A 21,364-nucleotide genomic window follows, 5' to 3' on the forward strand; every position below is an offset into this window, starting at 1 on the left:
ATTTGTTATGAGAGCTAACCTGAACCTCCCAATTCAGAGGCAGTTAACCCTGAATACCAGCTGCTGGAGAGAGGCTGTTCCTGTCATGTCCAAGATTCACCCAGCTACTACTATGGGAAACACGATGCTGGACAAGATGGACCCTTGTTCTGATTCAGCAGGACTTTTATGTACTTCAGTAGACTGGTGCTTATAAAAGGCTGTACTAAGGCTGCCTCTGACTGTACTCTTGTTGCAGGTGTTTCATTTGAATGCTGGGCTCCAAACCTAAAAAGAAAGCTCTATTAAACTCAGTGGTGCTTACAATGCAATCCTAACAATGTCTACATACTCAGAGAAGTTCTATTGGATTCAATGGGGTTTACTCATAGGTAAGTTCTATTGGATGCAATGGGATTTACTCACAGGTAAGCCTGTCACTGCCTCTCAGCCTCATGAAAACCCTATCATAGGGTCGCCATAAGTCGCAATCGACTTGAAGGCTGTACATTTACAAGCGTGTTTGTAACATTTCACTGTCAAAATCCTAACAATCAGAAAAATCACTATATATATTAAAAAGACAAAGAAACAAACACTAGTAACTATTTGTATTATCAGTCTGGGGAGGTCCCTTTAAGTCTCTGCCACAGAATATGTTCAAAGTAAAATATGTTAAAGTGCTATTTAGGCTGTTAAAACCTTTACGACCAAGAAACAGGCCCTACAATTTCTGGCATTCGACACTCCCACGCCTTCACATATCTCCACCGGTAACCTCCTCTCTTAATCCTTGAGGCCTACGAAAGCTAATAACGTTCGCTCAGTTTCTGGCTAGAACGGAACTATCAGTAGGTCATATGAGGACAACCGCAGAGACAAGGCAGGCGACGTGAGACCCTGGTGTACTACAATGGTCTCTGGAAGGGTACAAACTGCAATTCCCAGCATGCAACGATGCCTAGTATCATTCCTTATGTCTGTAAGGAAAAAATGAGCGAGCGGCGCGAGGTAACGCCCTTGTAAACGATCGCGGAACTCGGGAGAAAGTGATGTAAAAACTACAAGCCCCAGACTTCAATGTGCGCCTTCTCTTTTGTACGTCACTAGAACTATGGATACTATCGGCTAACTTAAAGCCACGCCCCTAAACGTCATTATCTCTGCCGGGCTCTGTATAAAAGCCACGTCAGCGACACCCATTCGCCTTTAGTTCCTGGTGTCTGAGAGGAGAAACATGTATCGATTCCGTTCACGGGCATCCACGGGGATTTCTACCGCTGCTGCAGCTTTGCTTATCACTTGCCTTCCTCATTCACATCCGCAGCCTCGGTCCGGGAAGCCGGCCTCACAGAGACGTTTCTATAGTAAAAAGCGTTCTTGCTCTTCCATCGGCTGATTGTCACTGCCGCCCGGGCGAGGGGGAAAAAACCAGGCCGCGGAGACCGAGACCCCAGTGAGGGAGCACCAGAGGGAGCCGCGCCGAGGTATTGCCGCTACAGGCCGCCGCCATGCCCAAGTCTAAGCGGCGAGGAGGGGGTAACTCGCGCGGAACATCAGGTGAGGGGATTAGTGCGCATGCGTCTTTGCCGCGAGGCGTTCTAGGACTTGTAGTTCCCGGTGTGGTTGTCTCAAGCTAGTGGCTGGAAACGACCTGCGTATTCCATAATGCTGTTAGATAGGGTGGTGTGGGAAGGGGGAAACCGACCCTGGGGCCTAGATGACGCGATCCCGCTTTTTTATCGTAGGGCTTTCCTTCGCAAGATCCGCTCTGTGGCGATCTTCGGTGCAGTCTGTCGGGCGGACTTGGGGTCTCACCATCTGGCTTCGACCCGGCGCCTACCTAGTTAGCTGTTGTTGTGTCTGCATCAGATAGTACAGCAGCCTCTTCGCTCTTACTCCGTCATGGCTCACTTAGGAAAGCAAAGCATTAAAGCAAAATAGAACACCACGACAATCATGCTAGAGCAGTGACAGCAGGGTTCTTTTCCCCCTTCCCAATTATCATTAACTGTGATGGTAGAGCCATAACAGAGTTAATAGTTGATGTCAACCCTGACACAGCAAACATAAGATGTGCGTTCTTGCTATTAACTTGTTATCCCTGCTTTGAATAGTCATGCCTAAAACATCTCATAGTATTGCTTATCTGAAACCAAATCAGTGCTATGGGATCAAACACCAGCTTTTAGAAACGTGCTTATATGTGTAGGCAACACATTGGAGTTCTGGGTCTTGCTGTTTTAGAATAAACAACAAATCTAGGGATGAAAAGTTTTAAGTCACTGTTTAAAGTTTTTGTGAACGGTTTACAGGTGAGTTATGAAAGTATTGTACATAATTAGAATCCCAGTTACCTCCTGGAATAGAAGTCCTAGATAGAGTGGTCTAGAAACAAATCCAGTTTGTAAGGGGTTAGGCTCACTGAAAGCTGAAGTCAGTTGTGTGAGTTGAAAGGAACGCAGAGAGCAACTAAGGGAACAATCTTAACTATGGAAAACCAGCATAAATTAAGTTAAGCTGCTATAAAATACTTCTGATCCAAACCGTGTAAAGGAGTGAGGATACTGTCAGCTGAGCAGCCCCAAAACAAGCACTTGAAGTGGAGTTTGACCTCCACCACTCTTTTTGCTGCTGTAAGTTCTGCCAGGTTGGCTGATTACATGAGCTGAACAGATTTAGGATCCAGTGTAAATCTCCCTTCCCAAGAACAGCCCTTTTTAAGGACTTGTGCTGGCTGTAGTTAGACCGGGCTTGGAGACTTAAACCAGTGTAGCCCTGGCTGAGGCAGAGATCTTCCAGATTCATTCATCCTGACAGATCTTGAGTTTGGATTGCTCCTTAGGGCACTTGTTAGGAGGGCTGGAATTTCCAAACTTTTTTGATGTATAATGTTAATATAGGCTAGACTTTTTTTTTTTTGGTGGTAGAGCAGTTGAACTCTGATCTTCGATATGTTTATTTAGGCCTCTATCCTGAAATTTCAGCAAAAGTTCTTAAGTAGTCAGCTCTATTTTGCATGCTTGATAGGAAAAGATAAAAATGCAACATAAACTACTCGGTTTGATAATACAACTTCCACCTTAAATCCTATTTGCTTAGACATGCTTATTATGTAGATATGTTTACAGCTTTAGTGCTATTTAAATGCAGGCGAATGCTGAAAGTTGATGGCTCATAATCTCTTAAATCATCCACAAAAATAAACTCCTTGGTTCTCCTGGTAATCTGAAAATAGACACAAGGCTGTGGCAGGTGTCACCCAAAGGTAGAGAAGCAACAAGATGTTGCTTATTGCTTGAAGAAAAATGATGGACTCATAGTCTGAAAAGCTATGTAATTAAATCAGCAGTGTTTTTCTGACACTGGAAAAACAATAGTCACTACACAGTTAAGAAAGTTCAGTGAGGCAATTACATCTTCTGGTCATTGTTATTGATAAAGCTAATGCATTGTAAGGACAATGCAGTAAGCATGCCATAGTTATAACCCAGTGTGTCACCCTGGGCTTCTTCTGGAGGAAAGGCAAGGTACAAATTGAAATAATAATGATACTATATTTGATTGACACCCTGCCTGCCAAGAGTTCAGAATTCTGATGCTTTGTTTTCTTTTCCCAGAATTAGATGTTTGCTCATATAGATTTATAGTCAGGTGTAAATTTAATAATTTTTTAGCCATGCCACATAGCAGGAGTTCTGGTTAGGCCCTCAAAAAAGATTATACTTGGTTAAAATCTATAAATGCAACATGCAAAAGAAGGGGCTGGCAATCTTTTAAATAGTGCCTGTCTTATTTGTGTGCTCACGTTGTGTTAGACTGTATGCTTACCGTTTTGTTTTAGTAAAAGGCTACTTTCTATGCCAACAAGGCTATTTTTTGGCCAGACGCATCCTAGCTAGTAGCGTGTTGCAAATGGTTGACAGCAGAGGAAGGTGCTAGCTGCCTGAGCAAAGTGGCAAGTTTTTATTTCTTATGGTGCTCCCAGTGATGATGCATTTGACCCCTGTATATATGTGATGTTATAAGTGCAAGGTGTGAATATTGGGAGATTAAAAGAACATGACTAGGTGGCATGAGTACTGTATAGTTTGAGTGGCAGGCTGCTGTCATATCAGTAACTGAAATAATTTGTCTTCACATTATAGCCAATTGTCAGTTAGTCTCCCTTCCCCTACACTTAATTGTGCCCTCAGAACAGCCCTATTTTTATGGTTTCGAAATAGAAAATTAACAGTAAGCTAGTCTTGATGGGGACATGCATTCCAAAGTATTTTCCTGTATTAATGTGAACTGCTCAAAATGAATTTTCCTAGGTGCCCAGCATAGAAACATGCAGCCTTTCAGTGATGAAGATGCATCAATTGAAACTATGAGCCACTGCAGTGGCTTAAGTGATCCTGCCAGCTTCACTGAGGATGGTATGTTAACTTTTGTGTTTTATTGGAAAACTGCTGCAGATAGGAAGTACTTGCTACCTTTGAAAATAGTTTGGATTGGACCAAATGCATATAATTTATTTCAAAAAAATCAACTTCTTTACTTAAAGCACACAGGGCTAAATATAATGTACTGGGGTCTCATTCTATACAGTGGGGCCACACTCATACGGCGGGTTACGTTCCAGACCCCCGCCTAAAAGCGAAAACCACCAAAAAGTGGAACTCCGTCAATAAAATGGCAGCCGATGCCCGAAAAACAGTAAAAGTGGAACAAGCGCCGTATGAGTGGGGCCTTGCTCTAATTGAAAGCTGCTGTATTAGCAGAACGCCAAAAAGCAGGCCGCCAAAAAGTGGGGCCCTACTGTAGCTTTTTTATGAAACTAAGGCAAGTCAGATAATTTATATTTCTTGTGTTTTTGCAATCTTTATTTACTGCATGTTAATAGTTACATTTGGTACTCCCAAGCGCCCCTTTGAAACTTTCTGAAAGGGTATGCTAGCAAAAACTCTAGGTGCTTTATTTTACCAAATCCTCCCATCAATGACAAACCAAAGTTTTATCTTGTTTTTCTGACATGGTTATACTCTGAGATTAGGTTTATGTTTCATTATAGCCGAATACCTTGAGCCCGTGAGTTTTTTAAAGCTCCTCTTTCATATTGAGGACAAGCCAGTTTGATTTAATTTGATTCTCTGAAATTGAGACTAAAGTAATTCAGAAGATCAGGAACATATTTGTCAGGATTAGTAAGAAGAGTTACAAGTTTGGCTCTGCAGAGCCAAGGCACCATCAGTGATAGGGCTGGCTGGGTCTTCTGGGGCACAGTTCAAAAGCTTGGGAGCTGCAATGGATGAGGCCCAGTCCCCCATATCTGCCAACCCCACTCCTGACAGTAGTGAGACACAGAGCAGATCCTCCACTGGCAGGCCGGACAGAATTGGGAGGTGAGATTACAGGGATTACATCAGATATGCATAATTTCCACAAGACTCTGAAAACTAATGGTTATTCTGTGACGGGAAAAACACTAATAGTAAACTGCTCTTGTTACTTATGTGTAGGGCCTGAAGTTGATGAGGAAGCAACACAAGAAGACTTGGAGTACAAACTGAAGGGATTTATTGACCTTACGTTGGACAAGAGGTATGAGAGGTCTGAGAAGTTAATGTGAATCAGCCTTCCCCAAACTGGTGCTCTCCAGATACTTTGGACTAGAATTCCCATCATCCCTGACCATTAGTCATGCTGGCTGGGGCTGGGAGAATTTTAGAATCCAGCACCAACAGAAAGGCACCAGATTAGGGAAGAAAGACTTAAATGGTATTTTGAATTGTGGTTTAGAACTCTGAAGAGTGTTATAATTTAGTGTACGAAGGACAACTTTTTTCCAGGAAGATGTATCTCAGCTAAATGTGTAATCCAGTGACTTAAATGTTTGGGATAGCTGCTGCTTTAAGTTATAAGTCGATCTTCACTATATCTGAATTTGAAGAATGCTGGCATTAATTGGTAGCAGGGAAAATGTTTTTCTTAGTCTCTTCTAACTCACAACCTCATTTTTCAGTGTTTCCTTCTTTGCTTTCTTAGCCCACCACTGATTCAAGCAAGCACTCAGTTGTCCATCTAAAGTGCTGCAGCTATTGCTGCTGATAACATTGACTATTTGTGCATTTACTCAATGTAAACTTGAATCTAATTCACTGTTGAATCTGCTTTTTTCTTTCAACTACAATTTCCTCACTTGCTCTTGCCCTAAAGCTGTGCTCCTGTGGAGAAGAGCTCTGAAGAGAGAACATACAAGCAAACAGTGTTTCCTTTGGGGTGCCATTGAGACGTTAAGGAGTGGGACAATAGGTGTATGTGGTGGCTGTCACAACTGAGGCTGAATGCCAGCATGGGAAGCTCTGATAGGCAGTTTTCAAATCTTGACTTTGCAAGTCTTAGCCTTAAATGTTATTCTGATAGTAAGACTGAACATATTGACAAGAAAAGGAAAGCTTTCCAGATGCAGCAGAAAGACATTAACTGTGCTCCAAGGAAGAAAACCAAGGCTCCAAGGAAGAAAACCAAGGCGTAAAATGAACATCCATGCCCTTCAAGATCCTTTTAAGCGAGCCTGCTTTCAAACAACTCTCAAGAAACATCTACTGACGGAACTCGCTGAAAATGTCGAGGAACACTGGATTAAACTGAAGATATCCATTATTGCAGCATGTGAACAAACTATCAGATAACAAACTAAGAAACCTCAGGATTGGTTTAATGAGGATTATAGTGAGATTGTACCAAACCTCTTCAGGATAAAGAGTATTGCACTGCCCTGGAAAGAGCATTACTACAAGCTTCTTAATAGGACCTCTATTGTGGCCGGTGAGGCCTTCTAGCAAATTCCACAACAGCAAACTAGAGACGAGTTTGCAGTATCCCCTAATTTGGAAGAAGTCAATAAAGCCATTAATAAAAAGAAGAATAATAAAGCTAGTGGATCTGATGGGATTCCTGCTGAAGTCTTTAAAGAAGGTGGGCCTGAACTTACACAACAACTTCATAAGCTCATCGAAAAAATCTCGATGAGGGAGGGGATTGCGGAAGTCTTTAGGGATGCCATAATTATCACCCTTTTTAAGAAGGGTGATAGAACAGATTGTGGGAACTATCGAGGTATCTCTCCTCTTGCCACCACAGGTGAAATCCTTGCAAGGATCCTTGCAAATCGTCTCCTACCAATCTCAGAGGATGTCCTCCCTGAATCTCAAAATGGTTTCCACCCTTCCAGGGGGACAGTGGACATGATCTTCACTGCACGACAGCTTCAAGAAAAATACCGTATTTACTATCTTCATTGCTAGTATTCTACACTTTATTGAGGGGAAACTTCCTACTGGTGTGGAAATCATATATTGAACAGATGGAAAGCTTTTTAATCTCAGTAGGCTGAAAACAAAAAGTAAGGTAATTACAACCTCTGCTGTAGAACTTCAATATGCCGATGATAATGTAGTCTCTGCACATTCAGAAAACTATCCTAAATGTTTTTGCAGAAGCATATGGAAAGCTTGGGCTGTCGCTTAATATAAATACCCCAAAGTGCTTCGTCAACAGGTGCGAACTAGTCCCTCTGGAGCACCATAAATCCAGCTTAATGGTGAGACGCTGGCGAACGTTGATCACTTCCCCTATCTCGGCAGCCATCTCTCTGTAAAAGCTGACATCGGTGCTGAAATTCAACATCGTGTGAGCTCTGCGACTGCCGCATTCTCCCAAATGAAGCGTAGAGTGTTTGAGGATTGGGATATTCACAGGGGGACCAAAATGCTTATTTACAAAGCCATTGTACTACCGACCTTACTGTACATCTGTGAAACATGGACCATTTTTAAACGCCACTCCCAACTTCTTGAAAGATTCCACCAATGCTGCCTCCAGAAAATTCTGCAAATTAGTCAGGAAGACAGACAAGCTAATGCTAGCGTTTTGGAAGAAGCAAAGACTACCCGTGTTGAGACAATGATCCTTCAACATCAACGTTGCTGGACTGGCCGTGTTGTTTGAATGCCTGATCACTGTCTTCCAAAGCCACTACTTTACTCCCAACTTACGGATGGAAAATGGAATATTGGTGGACAGCAAAAGAGGTTTAAAGATGTTCTTAAAGCTAATCTAAAAAAAGTAACATGAGCATCGAGACCTGGGAAGCTTTGGCCCTTGAGCGTCCTAGTTGGAGGTTGGCTATTATCAAAGGCGCTATGGACTTTGAAGAAGCACGAGTACAGGGCGAATGGGACAAATGAGCTAAGTGGAAGGCATGTCAAGCAAATCCTCATCATGGCTGTCTTCCATCTGGAAACCTATGTCCTCACTGTGGGAGGCTGTGTGGATCCAGAATTTGCCTCCACAGTCACTTACGGATCCACCGTTATAGACCTTATCTTGGAATACAATCTTACTCGGCCACGAGTGATCGCCAATGACAAAAATGCTTGTTAAAGGTTCTGGAGGGGATAGAGATGGAATGTAAGCTATTTTAAAGTAATGCATAGTACACTATTTTCATTGGGCATTTTACCATGAACTTGTTTTTCCTCAACAGTGCGAAGACCAGGCAGTCGGCTCTTGAAGGTCTTAAAAATGCCCTGTCTTCAAAAATACTGTATGAGTTCATCCTGGAAAGGAGGATGACACTAACTGATAGCATTGAACGCTGTATAAAGAAAGGTAATGTGCATCTCTCTCCCTATAAAGTAGCATTATTCTGTTGTTGGGATTAATTGCTTTCAGATTTAGTTCTACCAAGTTATTATTGCTTTTCTTTGTAGGCAAGAGTGACGAACAGTGTGCAGCAGCAGGATTGGCTTGTCTGCTTTGTGTGCAGCTGGGGTTGGGAATTGAAAGCGAGGAAGTATTTAAGACCCTTGCACCCATTCTGAAGAAGATACTTTGTGATGGGTCAGCAGGCATACAAGCAAGGCAAGCTGTAAGTGTAAAGTAGATACTATTGCATAAAAAGTGCAAGTAGATGTCTTGAATCCCAAGAAAACATTGCAGTGGTGTATATGTTTGAGCCTAGGCCACTAAAATGCTTCCCTAGTAAACTATTTTTCAATCACCTTGACACTCAGTCTTATCACCTAGTTTAGAACAGTCAAGAAGCAGTGCCTGCTTTATTCTGTGTTACAGGACTGTTGACAACAGTGCATGCCAACCTTTTTGAATCTATGGCACATTTGTAGAAACTGTTGTGGGTGCACACACCCACAACCAAGCATACACTACAATCTATTATTTTGGCTACAATAGAATGCTTCTTGCAAGCAAGGGGAGGGGGCCCTCTGGGTGCCAGGGTCCTTGTTTGCTTGCAAGCTCCATATTGGTGACCCCTGGTGCATGGTGATAAAAACAGTGTAATTTTAATTCAAGATGCTTCTTGCCGCTTTGGTAAATAATGACCCTTGGGAATATTAGAGCTAATCAGTCAACAAGGAAGCAGAGAGCACTTGGAAACTGGGAGTGGTATTATTCTGTAATATACTTGTTTAAACATTGAGATCTGGCCAAGATACAGAGAAAATTAGTTATAAATATTCTTTGTTTCTTGTAAAATTATTTGTTAAAATTGTGGTTACACTGTGGTAGACTGTTAAAGGATTACTAAAAGTATATTGTCTTGTCTGAAGACAAGGACAGAAGAATATTACATAATTTAAGTCACTTTAAAAATAGAATAGTCTCATGTATGGTAGGTCTATTTGATGTTGGTCATTCTTAAGATCAAATTGCTTTAAGTATTTGTAAAATCAAAGTAAAAACATTAACTTGTATTTCTTTTGTCTAGTGTGCCACGTGCCTAGGAGTCTGTTGCTTTATTGCCACTGATGATATCACAGTAAGGAAACTTCTATGAAAAATATTACATAAAGCTAAATTAACCAATCCTGATTAAGCAATGAATTGAATTACCTTGGTTTATTTTTTAAACCAGGAATTATATTCAACTATGGAATGCCTGGAGAATATCTTCACAAAATCCTATCAGAAGGAGAGGAATTCAAATAGCATTTCCAGTCCCCAAAATACAGTTCTCCACATCAGCACTCTCTTGGCATGGACCCTTCTGTTGACCATCTGCCCAGTGAATGAAGTAAAGAAAAAACTTGAAATGTGTGTATTCTGTTCCCTCAGAAACCATAAGAGTGCTGTTTTAAATCTAATACTGCTTTGTGTCAAATAACACGGATGAGTAACATGCTCCTAAATTTCCTAGGCATTTGCATAAATTTCCCATTCTGCTATCCTGTGACGATGTAAATATGAGAATTGCTGCTGGGGAAACATTGGCTCTTCTGTTTGAACTAGCAAGAGAAACAGATGGGGTAAGTTCAGAGAACCATTTGTGGAAAGAGGTGGGGATGGTAAATTTTTGCAAGGGCTTTATTGCACCATTTGATGCGTTGTAATGGAGAAATACGGTTTTATGTATATGAATAACATTTGATAAAAGAGATCTTACTGGCATCTGGCTCAAATTTAATATTAATAGCAATTAATCCATGACCTGCAAAAACAGGTTCATATTGCAGTGTCTTGCAGTTGTCTTCTGTGTTGATGTTTTACCTTGTCCTCTTGAATACAGTAGATGCAGTAATGTGGCCGTGTAAGGTGTCAGTTTAGTTTGTGTGTGTCTACAGTACTCCAATATTTATAGCCTTGTATGGGATGGAATGGAAATGGACTGCCTTCAAGTTGATCCTGACTTATGGCTACCCTATGAATAGGGTTTTCATGGTAAGCGGTATTCTGAGGGGGTTTACCATTACCTTCCTCCGAGGCTAGTCCTCCCCAGCTGGCTAGGGCCTGCTCAGCTTGCCACAGCTGCACAAACCAGCCCCTTCCTTGTCCGCAACTGCCAGCTGGGGGCAACTGGGCTCCTTGGGACTATGCAGCTTGCCCACGGCTGTACAGGTGGCAGGGCACGTAACCCCTGAGCCCCTCACTGTGGGGGTGATCTTTAGCTGGCCCTTGACACCCAGGAGACACGAGCGGGGATTTGAACTCACAGACTCTGGACTCCCAGCCAGGCTGTCCTCCCCACTGTGCTATACCAGCTCTTGTATGGGATACTCTGGGGTTTATTTATTTCTCCCTCCAGACTTGTAGACCATCCTTCATAACAGCATGATCCCAGGGTGGATTCTAGCAATACATTAAAATACAATGAGGGGAAAATATTTAAACAATCCAGTTAATAAGACAAAAATAGAGCAACGGCATGAGACCAAACAACCAATGGTGGCTACCCCAAAAGTCCAGAAAATAAAATTATTTTTACCTGCTGGGTGGACATCCATCACAGTCCGCCAACCAGGCCCCCATGGGAAGGAAATCCCAGAGTTGAGGGGCCACAACAGAGAAGCCCTCTCACATGTACCATATGGCAGGCTAAGGGATATGAGAAGTGCCCCTGAGTTGACTGCAAGGTGTGGGATAGATAATATCAGAGAAGACATTTTGGGTCTTGGGTCATGAACACCTTTAAAAATCAAAGCCTTGAATTGGTCCTAGCAGCATATAGGCAGTTAATGGAATAAGGTCACTGCTTAGACTGTTGTTGTTTCAGATTGCAATAATTTGCTTTCCTATATTTTAATGTGCCTTTGTTAACATCTTTACTGTTTTCTTCGACAGCACTGAAGAAAATAGGCACAAGTTGAGGGACTATCTTGGGAAGGTAGCTAAAAATATTCAGGCAATATAGGATGATAGAAAAAGAATAGCTATAAATGAATTACGTCAGCCAGTCCATTGCAGAGTATTTAAATGAACATTCAAACCTTTAATCTCTCCAGTTAATGGCATCTGTTTGACCTTATAAACACAGGGTCCTGCACACTATCTGTATTGTCCTTGCTCAAATAACAAATCCTCCTTCAGCCTATTCATTGTTTCAGCAATAGCTTGCATACACCTCAGTGGTAAATTTCTTCTAATCATTAGTAACAGCTTATTTATTTATTTATTAAATTTATTGGTCGCCCATCTGGCTGGCTGTCCAGACACTCTGGGCGACGTACAAAATAAAAACATACAAATACATTAAAACATTAAAAATCTCAACAATAATAATAAAACCTAACCCACCCAAAAAGCCTGCCTGAAGAGCCAGGTCTTCAAGGCCCGGCGGAAGCTCATCGTAGAGGGAGCATGGTGGAGATCATTGGGAGGGAATTCCACAAAGTGGGGGCCACAATTGAAAAAGCCCTCTCCCTAGTTCTCACCAGTCTAGCTGTTTTAACTGGTGGGATAGAGAGATAAGCTGATACGCTTATGTGATAAACAACTTGGGCAGACAGGTGCAGTCAGATGAGAATATGGGGGCAAAGAAGGTAACACAAGATACTCAGCTTTGCTACTGAAGCACAGATATAAATAATATGAGCGGTAAAGGGTGGAACAAATAGCTGGATCAGTTTCAGTAGTTATGAATGGAGTCAGGACTTGTTTAACCAGAGTTCTGAAACCCAGAATAATTTTAGTAGCTACTTGCTTAAAGCTAATCATATTACAGCAGTGAAGTGATGGCTACATCCTCAATTAATAGCATTATAAGCCCATAGCAATAGACATAACCCTAATATAGTAATAGCAGATTTCTTACCCACCCATCACCATAGGATCCCAGGGCCAGTTACAACAACAAAAACAATACAATTTAAAAGCAAAATAAAACCAACCAGACACAACAGTCAGGTTAATTTACAGTTTTCAGGTAGGACAAAAAATGGACTTCTAAAGTTCAGGGTCTGGAGATGGATGGAATGAACAAATTTCAACTTTGGTAAAGATGTCACACTTGAAGGGAGGGCTCAAAGGGGGCATTTAGTCCTGAGACTTCTTAAAAATTCTGACTTTCAGTATTGCTGTAACCCGATCTCACTATTTAATGAAGAATTGTACTGCTGCTGAGCCATTGTAAATGAAATGTGAAATATTTGAGAGGTTCAGTATTCTGGGGGTTCTCAAACTTGGGAGTCCACGTACAAAATGATGCCACCAACAACATGTTTGTTTCCCCCCCTTCTGGCTAGGATTTTTTTTATGAAGATATGGAGCTTCTAACACAGAAATTGAAGGCTCTGGCTACAGATGGAAACAAGCACCGTGCTAAGGTGGACAAAAGGAAACAGCGGTCTGTCTTCAGAGATGTCTTACGAGCTGTAGAGGTAAAAAGCAACAATGGCTAATAGGTTACTGTTTAAGGCTTCATCTTTTAAAATCAAATCAATTTGAAAAGCTAATGTTTTAGTATGAGCGATACTGCTTGGTGTTAAGATACAGCTAGTGAATATATTGTACCTGATCCCATTTGTTCATTTTCCAGTATTCGTGACAATATCCATGGAGATCATTGATGCTTAGTAAATATCATGGGAGGTAGGGGGAGAATACTTTTTGGAACTCCAGGTCCTTCACCAAAGATGATACTTACTTTGTTGAAAGAGCAAACTTTTGCCAGAAGACAAAACTAGTACTAATGCTGAATCTTGAGTCACCAAGCTCCTGAATTGCTAAGAAAAACACCATTAGGTTGATTTGGCAACTTAGTCCAAAGGTAGGCAGACACAATTGAATTTCACAGCATTTGTTCTTAGTTTTGATCTTTTAATCTAACTTTTAAAATGAGAGCAGGTTATCAAGAGTGCAAGGTCTGCAACAGTATTTGGGACACCTACATGCAGTTTGACAGCTGCTTGTCAAGAAACAGCATAGGGCTTACTTACTGAGTTCTACTGATCAAGCATTGTGGTGAGTGGGCTTGAGTGTTCCAATGAACCTTATGAGCAATGCTGTCAGGAGTCATGTACTCTCAGCAGGGTCATCCATGGCGGTAAGGTCAAGGGAGAGGAACCAGACAAAGATCCAACAATGTCCTCGATGGCAGAACAGGCGGAGGATAACAATGTGTATGTTACAATGGCTGTGAAGGCGGATAAAGGCTGCAGCAGATAAATGACTTCCAGTCGTGGTAGTATCCATGCCATTGGATCAAAGCCTTTTTGTGTCAAGATTGTGTGTTGATGTGCACCGAACTCCCCACATAAAACAAATTCACGCACAGGCATCTTCCAACCAAATGTCCCATGGTGATCGGTGAATGGTGACGGGGGCAGGACTATGAAATCCGGAAGCCCCTAGCTATGGACCGGCATTTGGGCGGTGGATACAGACTCAGTCATCCTGGCTCAAGGACCGAGGCAGTTGAGTAGTTCAGCAGCTACATCCAGGATCCACTCTGTTCACCCCGTATGGGGAGGGGGCTAGAAAAGGTGCCCTAAACATAGTCTGCCTCATCTCTCCCTGACTGGATTACCGCAGTGGGGTCACCACTTAGCAGTTGCAAAAGACAATTGAACTTTGGAACATACGGACATTGCTGGACAATACAGATAGTGAACGTTCTGAATGCAGGATTGCCATCATCATGAGGGAGTCGAGACATTTTATTTTGACATAGCAGCACTCCAAGGAACTCGAAGAGCAGGAGAAGGACAACTAAAGGAAGAAAAAGGTTATACCTTCTGGAAAGGACTGCCTGAACAAGAATGACGAATACATGGAGTAGGCTTTGCTATTAAAAATAATCTTGTGAAGCTCTTTTCAGAAGTTCCTATTGGCATTAATGAACGACTCAACTCTCCGGTTAAAACTTGCCCAAAACCAGGAGGCAACTATTCTAAGTGCTTATGCACCAACATTAGATGCTGATGAAGACATCAAGGAAATTTTTTATAACCAGCTGGACACCATCTTATCAGAGATACCTAAGGAGGATAAAATTATCCTCTTGGGCGATTTCAATGCAAGAGTTGGGCATGATTTTGATTTATGGCCAGAAACCATTGGGAAAGAAGGAGTTGGCAATAGCAACCTGAATGGAATTCTATTTCTGACTAAATGTGCAGAGCATAATCTTGTTACTACAAACACACTCTTTCGCCAGAAAAATAAATTTAAAACCTCATGGAAGCACCCTCTGTCAAAACACCGGCATCTCCTGGATTACATAATTGTCCGTGGCAGAGATCGTCATGATGTACTCCTCACTAGGACCATAACGAGTGCTGATGATTGCTGGACAGATCAATGATTAATTCGATCCACTATGGCCATGAATATTGTTCCTCAACGTAGGCTCCAAGGAAGAAAACCAAGGCATAAAATCAACATCCACGCCCTTCAAGATCCTATTAAGCGAGCCTGCTTTCAAACAGTTCCCAAGAAACATCTACCAATGGAACTCCCTGAAAATGTCGAGGAACACTGGATTAAACTGAAGACATCCATTATTGCGGCATGTGAACAAACTATTGGATACCAAACTAAGAAACATCAGGATTGGTTTAATGAGAATGATAGTGAGATTGAACATATCAACAAGAAAAGGAAAGCCTTCCAGATATGCAGAAAGATATTAACTGTACTGCTAAGAAAACAATTATGCCAGTGCAAAGGCTGAGGTCCAAAGAAGAACTAGAGAACTTAAGAACACCTGGTGGATAAAGAAAGCTGAAGAAATCCAGCACTTTGCAGATGCTCATGATGCACGGGACTTTTTTAATGCCACAGAGACCATCTATGGACCAATAAATTATGGTACAAATCCCTTACGTTCAATGGATGGTACGAAACTTCTTCAGAATAAAGAGTCTATTGCACTGCAGTGGAAAGAGCATTACCACGGCCACCTCAATCATAACTCTATTGTGGCTGGTGAGGTCTTTTAGCAAATTCCACAACAAACTAGAAACGAGTTTGCAGTATCCCTTAATTTGGAAGAAGTCAATAAAGCCATTAATAAAAAGAAGAAGAATAAAGCTAGTGGATCTGAGGGGATTCCTGCTGAAGTCTTTAAAGAAGGTGGGCCTGAACTTACACAACAACTTCATAAGCTCATCAAAAAAATCTCGATGAGGGAGTGGATTGCGGAAGTCTTTAGGGATGCCATAATTATCACCCTTTTTAAGAAGGGTGATAGAACAGATTGTGGGAACTATCGAGGTATCTCTCCTCTTGCCACCACAGGTGAAATCCTTGCAAGGATCCTTGCAAATCGTCTCCTACCAATCTCAGAGGATGTCCTCCCTGAATCTCAAAATGGTTTCCACCCTTCCAGGGGGACAGTGGACATGATCTTCACTGCACGACAGCTTCAAGAAAAATACCGTATTTACTATCTTCATTGCTAGTATTCTACACTTTATTGAGGGGAAACTTCCTACTGGTGTGGAAATCATATATTGAACAGATGGAAAGCTTTTTAATCTCAGTAGGCTGAAAACAAAAAGTAAGGTAATTACAACCTCTGCTGTAGAACTTCAATATGCTGATGATAATGTAGTCTCTGCACATTCAGAAAACTATCCTAAATGTTTTTGCAGAAGCATATGGAAAGCTTGGGCTGTCGCTTAATATAAAAACCCCAAAGTGCTTCATCAACAGGTGCGAACTAGTCCCTCTGGAGCACCATAAATCCAGCTTAATGGTGAAATGCTGGCGAACGTTGATCACTTCCCCTATCTCGGCAGCCATCTCTCTGTAAAAGCTGACATCGGTGCTGAAATTCAACATCGTGTGAGCTCTGCGAGTGCAGCATTCTCCCGAATGAAGCGTAGAGTGTTTGAGGATTGGGATATTCACAGGGAGACCAAAATGCTTATTTACAAAGCCCCATTGTACTACCGACCTTACTGTACATCTGTGAAACATAGACTATTTTTAAACGCCACTCCCAACTTCTTGAAAGATTCCACCAATGCTACCTCCAGAAAATTCTGCAAATTACTTGGGAAGACAGATGGACTAATGTTAGCGTTTTGGAAGAAGCAAAGACTACCCGTGTTGAGACAATGATCCTTCAACATCAACGTTGCTGGACTGGCCATGTTGTTTGAATACCTGATCACCGTCTTTCAAAGCCGCTACTTTACTCCCAACTTAAGGATGGAAAATGGAATATTGGTGGACAGCAAAAGAGGTTTAAATATGTTCTTAAAGCTAATCTAAAAAAATGTAATATGAACATCGAGAACTGGGAAGTCTTGGCCCTTGAGCGTCCCAGTTGGAGGTTGGATGTTATCAAAGGCGCTATGGACTTCAAAGAAGCACGAATTCAGGGCGAATGGGACAAACAAGCTAAGCGGAAGGCACGTCAAACAAATGCTCATCGTGACTATCTTCCATCTGGAAACCTATGTCCTCACTGTGGGAGGCTGTGTGGATCCAGAATTGGCCTCCACAGTCACACTGTTAAAGACCTTATCTTGGAATACAATCTTACTCAGCCACGAGTGATCGCCAGTGAATGAAATAATGAATGTTCTAATTTGCATAGCAGCTAGTGTACATTCAGCTGTAAGTAACATTTTTAAAGCCACACTTTCCTGACATTGCTGCTTGTTTGTTTTTGCAGGAACATGACTTCCCTACTGAGACAGTCAAATTTGGACCAGAACGCATGTACATTGACTGTTGGGTTAAAAAACAAACCTATGAGACTTTCAAGGACATCTTAGGATCAGGGATGCAATATCATTTGCAGGTAAATTGCTTAAACACTTTCTTCTCTTGCCTCAACGCTACTTTATAGCTAATGCAGTGCCAGAGGCATACAGTCTTTTTTTGACTACTTTAAAAATGCAAACCATAGGATTAGAGAACAGGAAATCGCTTTGTGATGCAAAGTAGTAGGAAGTTCCTTGATTTTTAGCCATAGAAACAAAGTCAGAATGAGGTTGCTATTATGTTTAGGAGCTCTTAATATTAGACACTTTAAAAGCAATCACGAACACTTGATAGTGCAACATTTGCACAACTTTTAACGACTCCATGTTCTGTGCAGTCCAATGAACTTCTCCGGAATGTCTTTGAACTTGGGCCACCACTAATGCTTGATGAGGCAACTCTTAAATCCATGAAGATACCACGTTTTGAAAGGGTATGTTACATTCTGTTAAGCTGATCTACCTGGTTTTGTTTTTGTAAAAAAATGTTGTGCTGTTTCTGCCTTGTGATTTACTACTTGCCTGAGGCACTTAGCAGTTGTCTCCTGGCAAAAGTGTCGAAGCGAGAAAATGTCCCAAGCATGGTGTGCTTGCTTTGCCTCTTCTAGCTTTAGAAAGCTAGCAGTAGCACAAGCGAAGCAATCTGTGCATGTGGCTCAACACTGCCCAACACTAGGAAAGGGTGTTGACTTGATAATTTTCTAGCTATGTAATTTGACACTTCTCAGATTCCTAGCCAACCTTTTTCTCTTGGGTGTTGTGTAGATGGTGATGTTTCATAGTGATCTTTTTGGCCAAAAGCCAACTCAAATACAAGTCTCTTCCAGAAGAAGCTATAACTTCTAGTCTGTAAGAGAAACTGCTGGTTGCACAGTTGTAGACAACCACTATGAATGCCTCAGTGTTTTGATGTATAGATGGTATAACTGTGAAATTGATAGGTGAGATTAACAGGACAGGCTGGAGAAAAGGTGGTAATAAATACAGAGACCAAGTTATTGAAGACTCTGTTCTTTGGCCACCCCTACATCTAAAACCTATATTTGCTCTACAATGTGTGTGCTAAATGGTTCTGTTCTGATTAACCTTTTGGCTAAGGGAAGCATTCAATTGGAGCTTAGTAAAGGTGTTTATTTTCAGCATTTCTATTATTTTAAAAAATCAAGTGATCAAAACTATAGCAATACTTTCAGACTTCATAAAGCCCATGCATTAAAGTGAGGTAGTTTTTTTAAAAAGTTAATATAAAAATAAGTAGTAATCAGGGAAAAAATCTTAAAATTAGCACAGCACGGAGTGGGTGTAACCTGCTGGAAAAGGTTATCTCTTGGCTCAGGGTTGAGGTTCCTCCGGTCCAAAAGGTCTTGCCATCAGCCCCATCACTTCCTGTATTGTCCCTGCCCTGCTGCAGCAGTTAGGGTTTTTTAAAGCCTCAGTTGGTGCCAGCAGAAGCCTTTAAAAAGCCTAATTGACAGATAGGTGGGTTGTAGCTGAGAGGAGGGTTACCCCTCCCTTGAAAATTGCCCCTCCTTCTAAAAAGCCTCCATTGGTGCTGGTGTAGGCTTTAAAAAAAACTAACTATTGGATGGGGTCACGGTTGAGGGCTGTTGCAGGGCATGGGAGAGACCCCCTTCCCCTATCTTTAAACTCTGTCTCACACACACAGATCCCAGTGGCATCATTTTTATATGCTTGCATAAGGACCTTATTTACAAGGTCAACTTTATCCCCACATATTTTCCAAGCGTTGCGGAGCAATCTGAGTTCTGATCTATTGGCAACTCCTGCAGTCGTAGTGGTATTTTCCTGTGCCTCTGCATGGATGTCCTTCAGAACCATTGTGTAGAGATGTTAACCGAGTAGTAAACCTGCCCATAGAATTGTTTCCCTTGGTACAAAACTGTGTACTCATCTTTGTAATGTGCTATTAATGAATTAGGGAGTGGTGGAAAGGCAGTTGCTGGCATCAGTTACTATATATATTTGTGTTGATGGTGACCAGGATAGTAGTATTATGAAATGCTTTCTGAACAGACTTTCAGTTATACATCTGTATGCTAGAAAGGCAGAACAGAAATAGAGATAATAAAGCAGATAAGCTCATCTGTGTTGGCAAGGTTACTTAGCAATCATTTAAATGGCAGAATTTTCTTCAGGCAATAAGAAAAGTGTACAGCAAAGGTATGCAACAGTGTGCTGTCCTGTGTAAGAATTGCTAATGAAATTTATTTTATCGATTTATTTAAAATATTTCTATCCCGCCTTTCTACCCTATAATAGGCCATTCAGGGCAGCTGTAGGGCATGTTATGGTTTTATTTTTAGTTTCTTTTTTACTTTAATGTGAGACTGCTGAGTAACACCTATATAACTATGCAAAAGTTAGCTGGCTGTGTGCAAAACCTAAATCTTTCTAATTTTTACTCATTCACTAATGCCAAGTATTCTGGGGTGTGTCTATGCAAAATGAATGTATAGCCCCAAAAGTTGTCAAATGGAGTGAACATTGATTTAGCTTTGTTAGCATGTATAATTGCTGTTTTTCTCTTGTTTTTATGTAGCATTTGTACAACTCGGCAGCATTCAAAGCTCGGACAAAGGCTCGAAGCAAATGCCGTGATAAAAGGGCAGATGTGGGTGAAGTGTTCTAAAGCAACCCTTCAAGACCTTTGACTTCATTTTGGTTAAATTGAATTCCTGTTTAAGTGTAATTAATTGCAGTGTTTAAAATGAAATGACACTTTTAAAATTGTACCTCTAGATGTCTTCTTGCACATATGTAGAGTAATGTTATATGTTAACTGCCTAGGTGGATATGTACTATAGATTAGGATGTAAACTGGTAGGAGAGAAGCTTCTAACACTTTATGGGGAGGGTGAGGGTAAAATGGCTCATAAATTTGGCATAATTATTAACACTTGATTATGTGGTGCTGTGGACTGTTTCAGCTCATCATTTTTAGCAATCTAATAAAAATAGAAAAATTCTAAGTAGTATATCTGCCAGGGGTAAACCTGCCTCTGAACAAGCTGCTATTTTATAGTCCAATGTTTTAAAAGGAAACATCCGGGCTGTGTCCCATGCCATGGGTCCCTCAAGCTGGGCTAACAGCACTTAAAATGAAGTAGCACACAAAACATTTAAAGAAATGTTATGCATAATATACTGAAACTTGGATAATAAAGCTATTTATCTCTGAAAATCGCTTTTCTACAAAGTGTTGGTTTGAAATGAAATGACTTTGAAAGAGTGTTGCCTGTTCTGTGCAAATTATAGAGTGGCTGTGAAAGGGTTACAACTATTTAAAGGGAAGTAGCCCTTTTGATACTATTAATATTGAATAAGCTTTAGAAAATCATAACCCCCTTTTTCTCAGTGCCCTTTTTGGTCAGGGTGAAGCTGTCTCTCAAGGCAGTGCTGTTTGTATGACTTTACTCTGTAAAAATTGTGTTGCTGTACCACTGTCTTGTGCACAGCTTCTTATAGATAACTTAATAGACTTTTATTAAAACATAAATCCCAAAATCAGATAAATATTAGAACTAAAACCACAGACAAAAATGCAGTGTGTAAGTTCTTAACTTTTTCCTTCTATAAGCTCATGCAGAAATTAATTTTAGCTTCTTGTTGAAAAGAAAAACTGGAGGAAGCCAAGCAAACTGGTCTGACCAGGGATTCCAGATTTTAAATGCCATCCAGAAAAGGGCCCATCTTTGGTTGCCACCTGCCTTACATGAGATCACAGGGCCTCCAGTGTCAGCGTATAAATGTGTTCATATGAAAACAGGTCCTTCAGACACCCTGGTCTTACCCACTTAGGGCTTTAAAGATTCCCTGCCCCTTGAGTTCTATCTGGAAGCAAGTGGAAGCCAGCCCCAAATTAATGA

At 41.3% G+C, this 21,364-nt stretch overlaps 1 protein-coding gene across 1 annotated transcript; it reads left to right on the top strand.

Moving 5' to 3' along the window:
• The first annotated feature begins 1,174 nt into the window (after positions 1-1,174).
• Positions 1,175-20,694, top strand: IFRD1 (interferon related developmental regulator 1). Its single transcript, XM_061640014.1, has 12 exons — positions 1,175-1,539; positions 4,296-4,400; positions 5,484-5,565; positions 8,513-8,637; positions 8,739-8,896; positions 9,755-9,805; positions 9,902-10,080; positions 10,184-10,292; positions 13,005-13,139; positions 17,387-17,515; positions 17,816-17,911; positions 20,038-20,694. Exons 1-12 carry the CDS (start codon positions 1,491-1,493, stop codon positions 20,125-20,127), a joined length of 1,308 nt encoding a protein of 435 aa, XP_061495998.1. The 5' UTR covers positions 1,175-1,490; the 3' UTR covers positions 20,128-20,694.
• The last annotated feature ends 670 nt before the right edge of the window (positions 20,695-21,364 follow it).

Source organism: Rhineura floridana, chromosome 8 (assembly GCF_030035675.1).
Source record: "Rhineura floridana isolate rRhiFlo1 chromosome 8, rRhiFlo1.hap2, whole genome shotgun sequence".
Taxonomy (NCBI): Eukaryota; Metazoa; Chordata; class Lepidosauria; order Squamata; family Rhineuridae; genus Rhineura; species Rhineura floridana.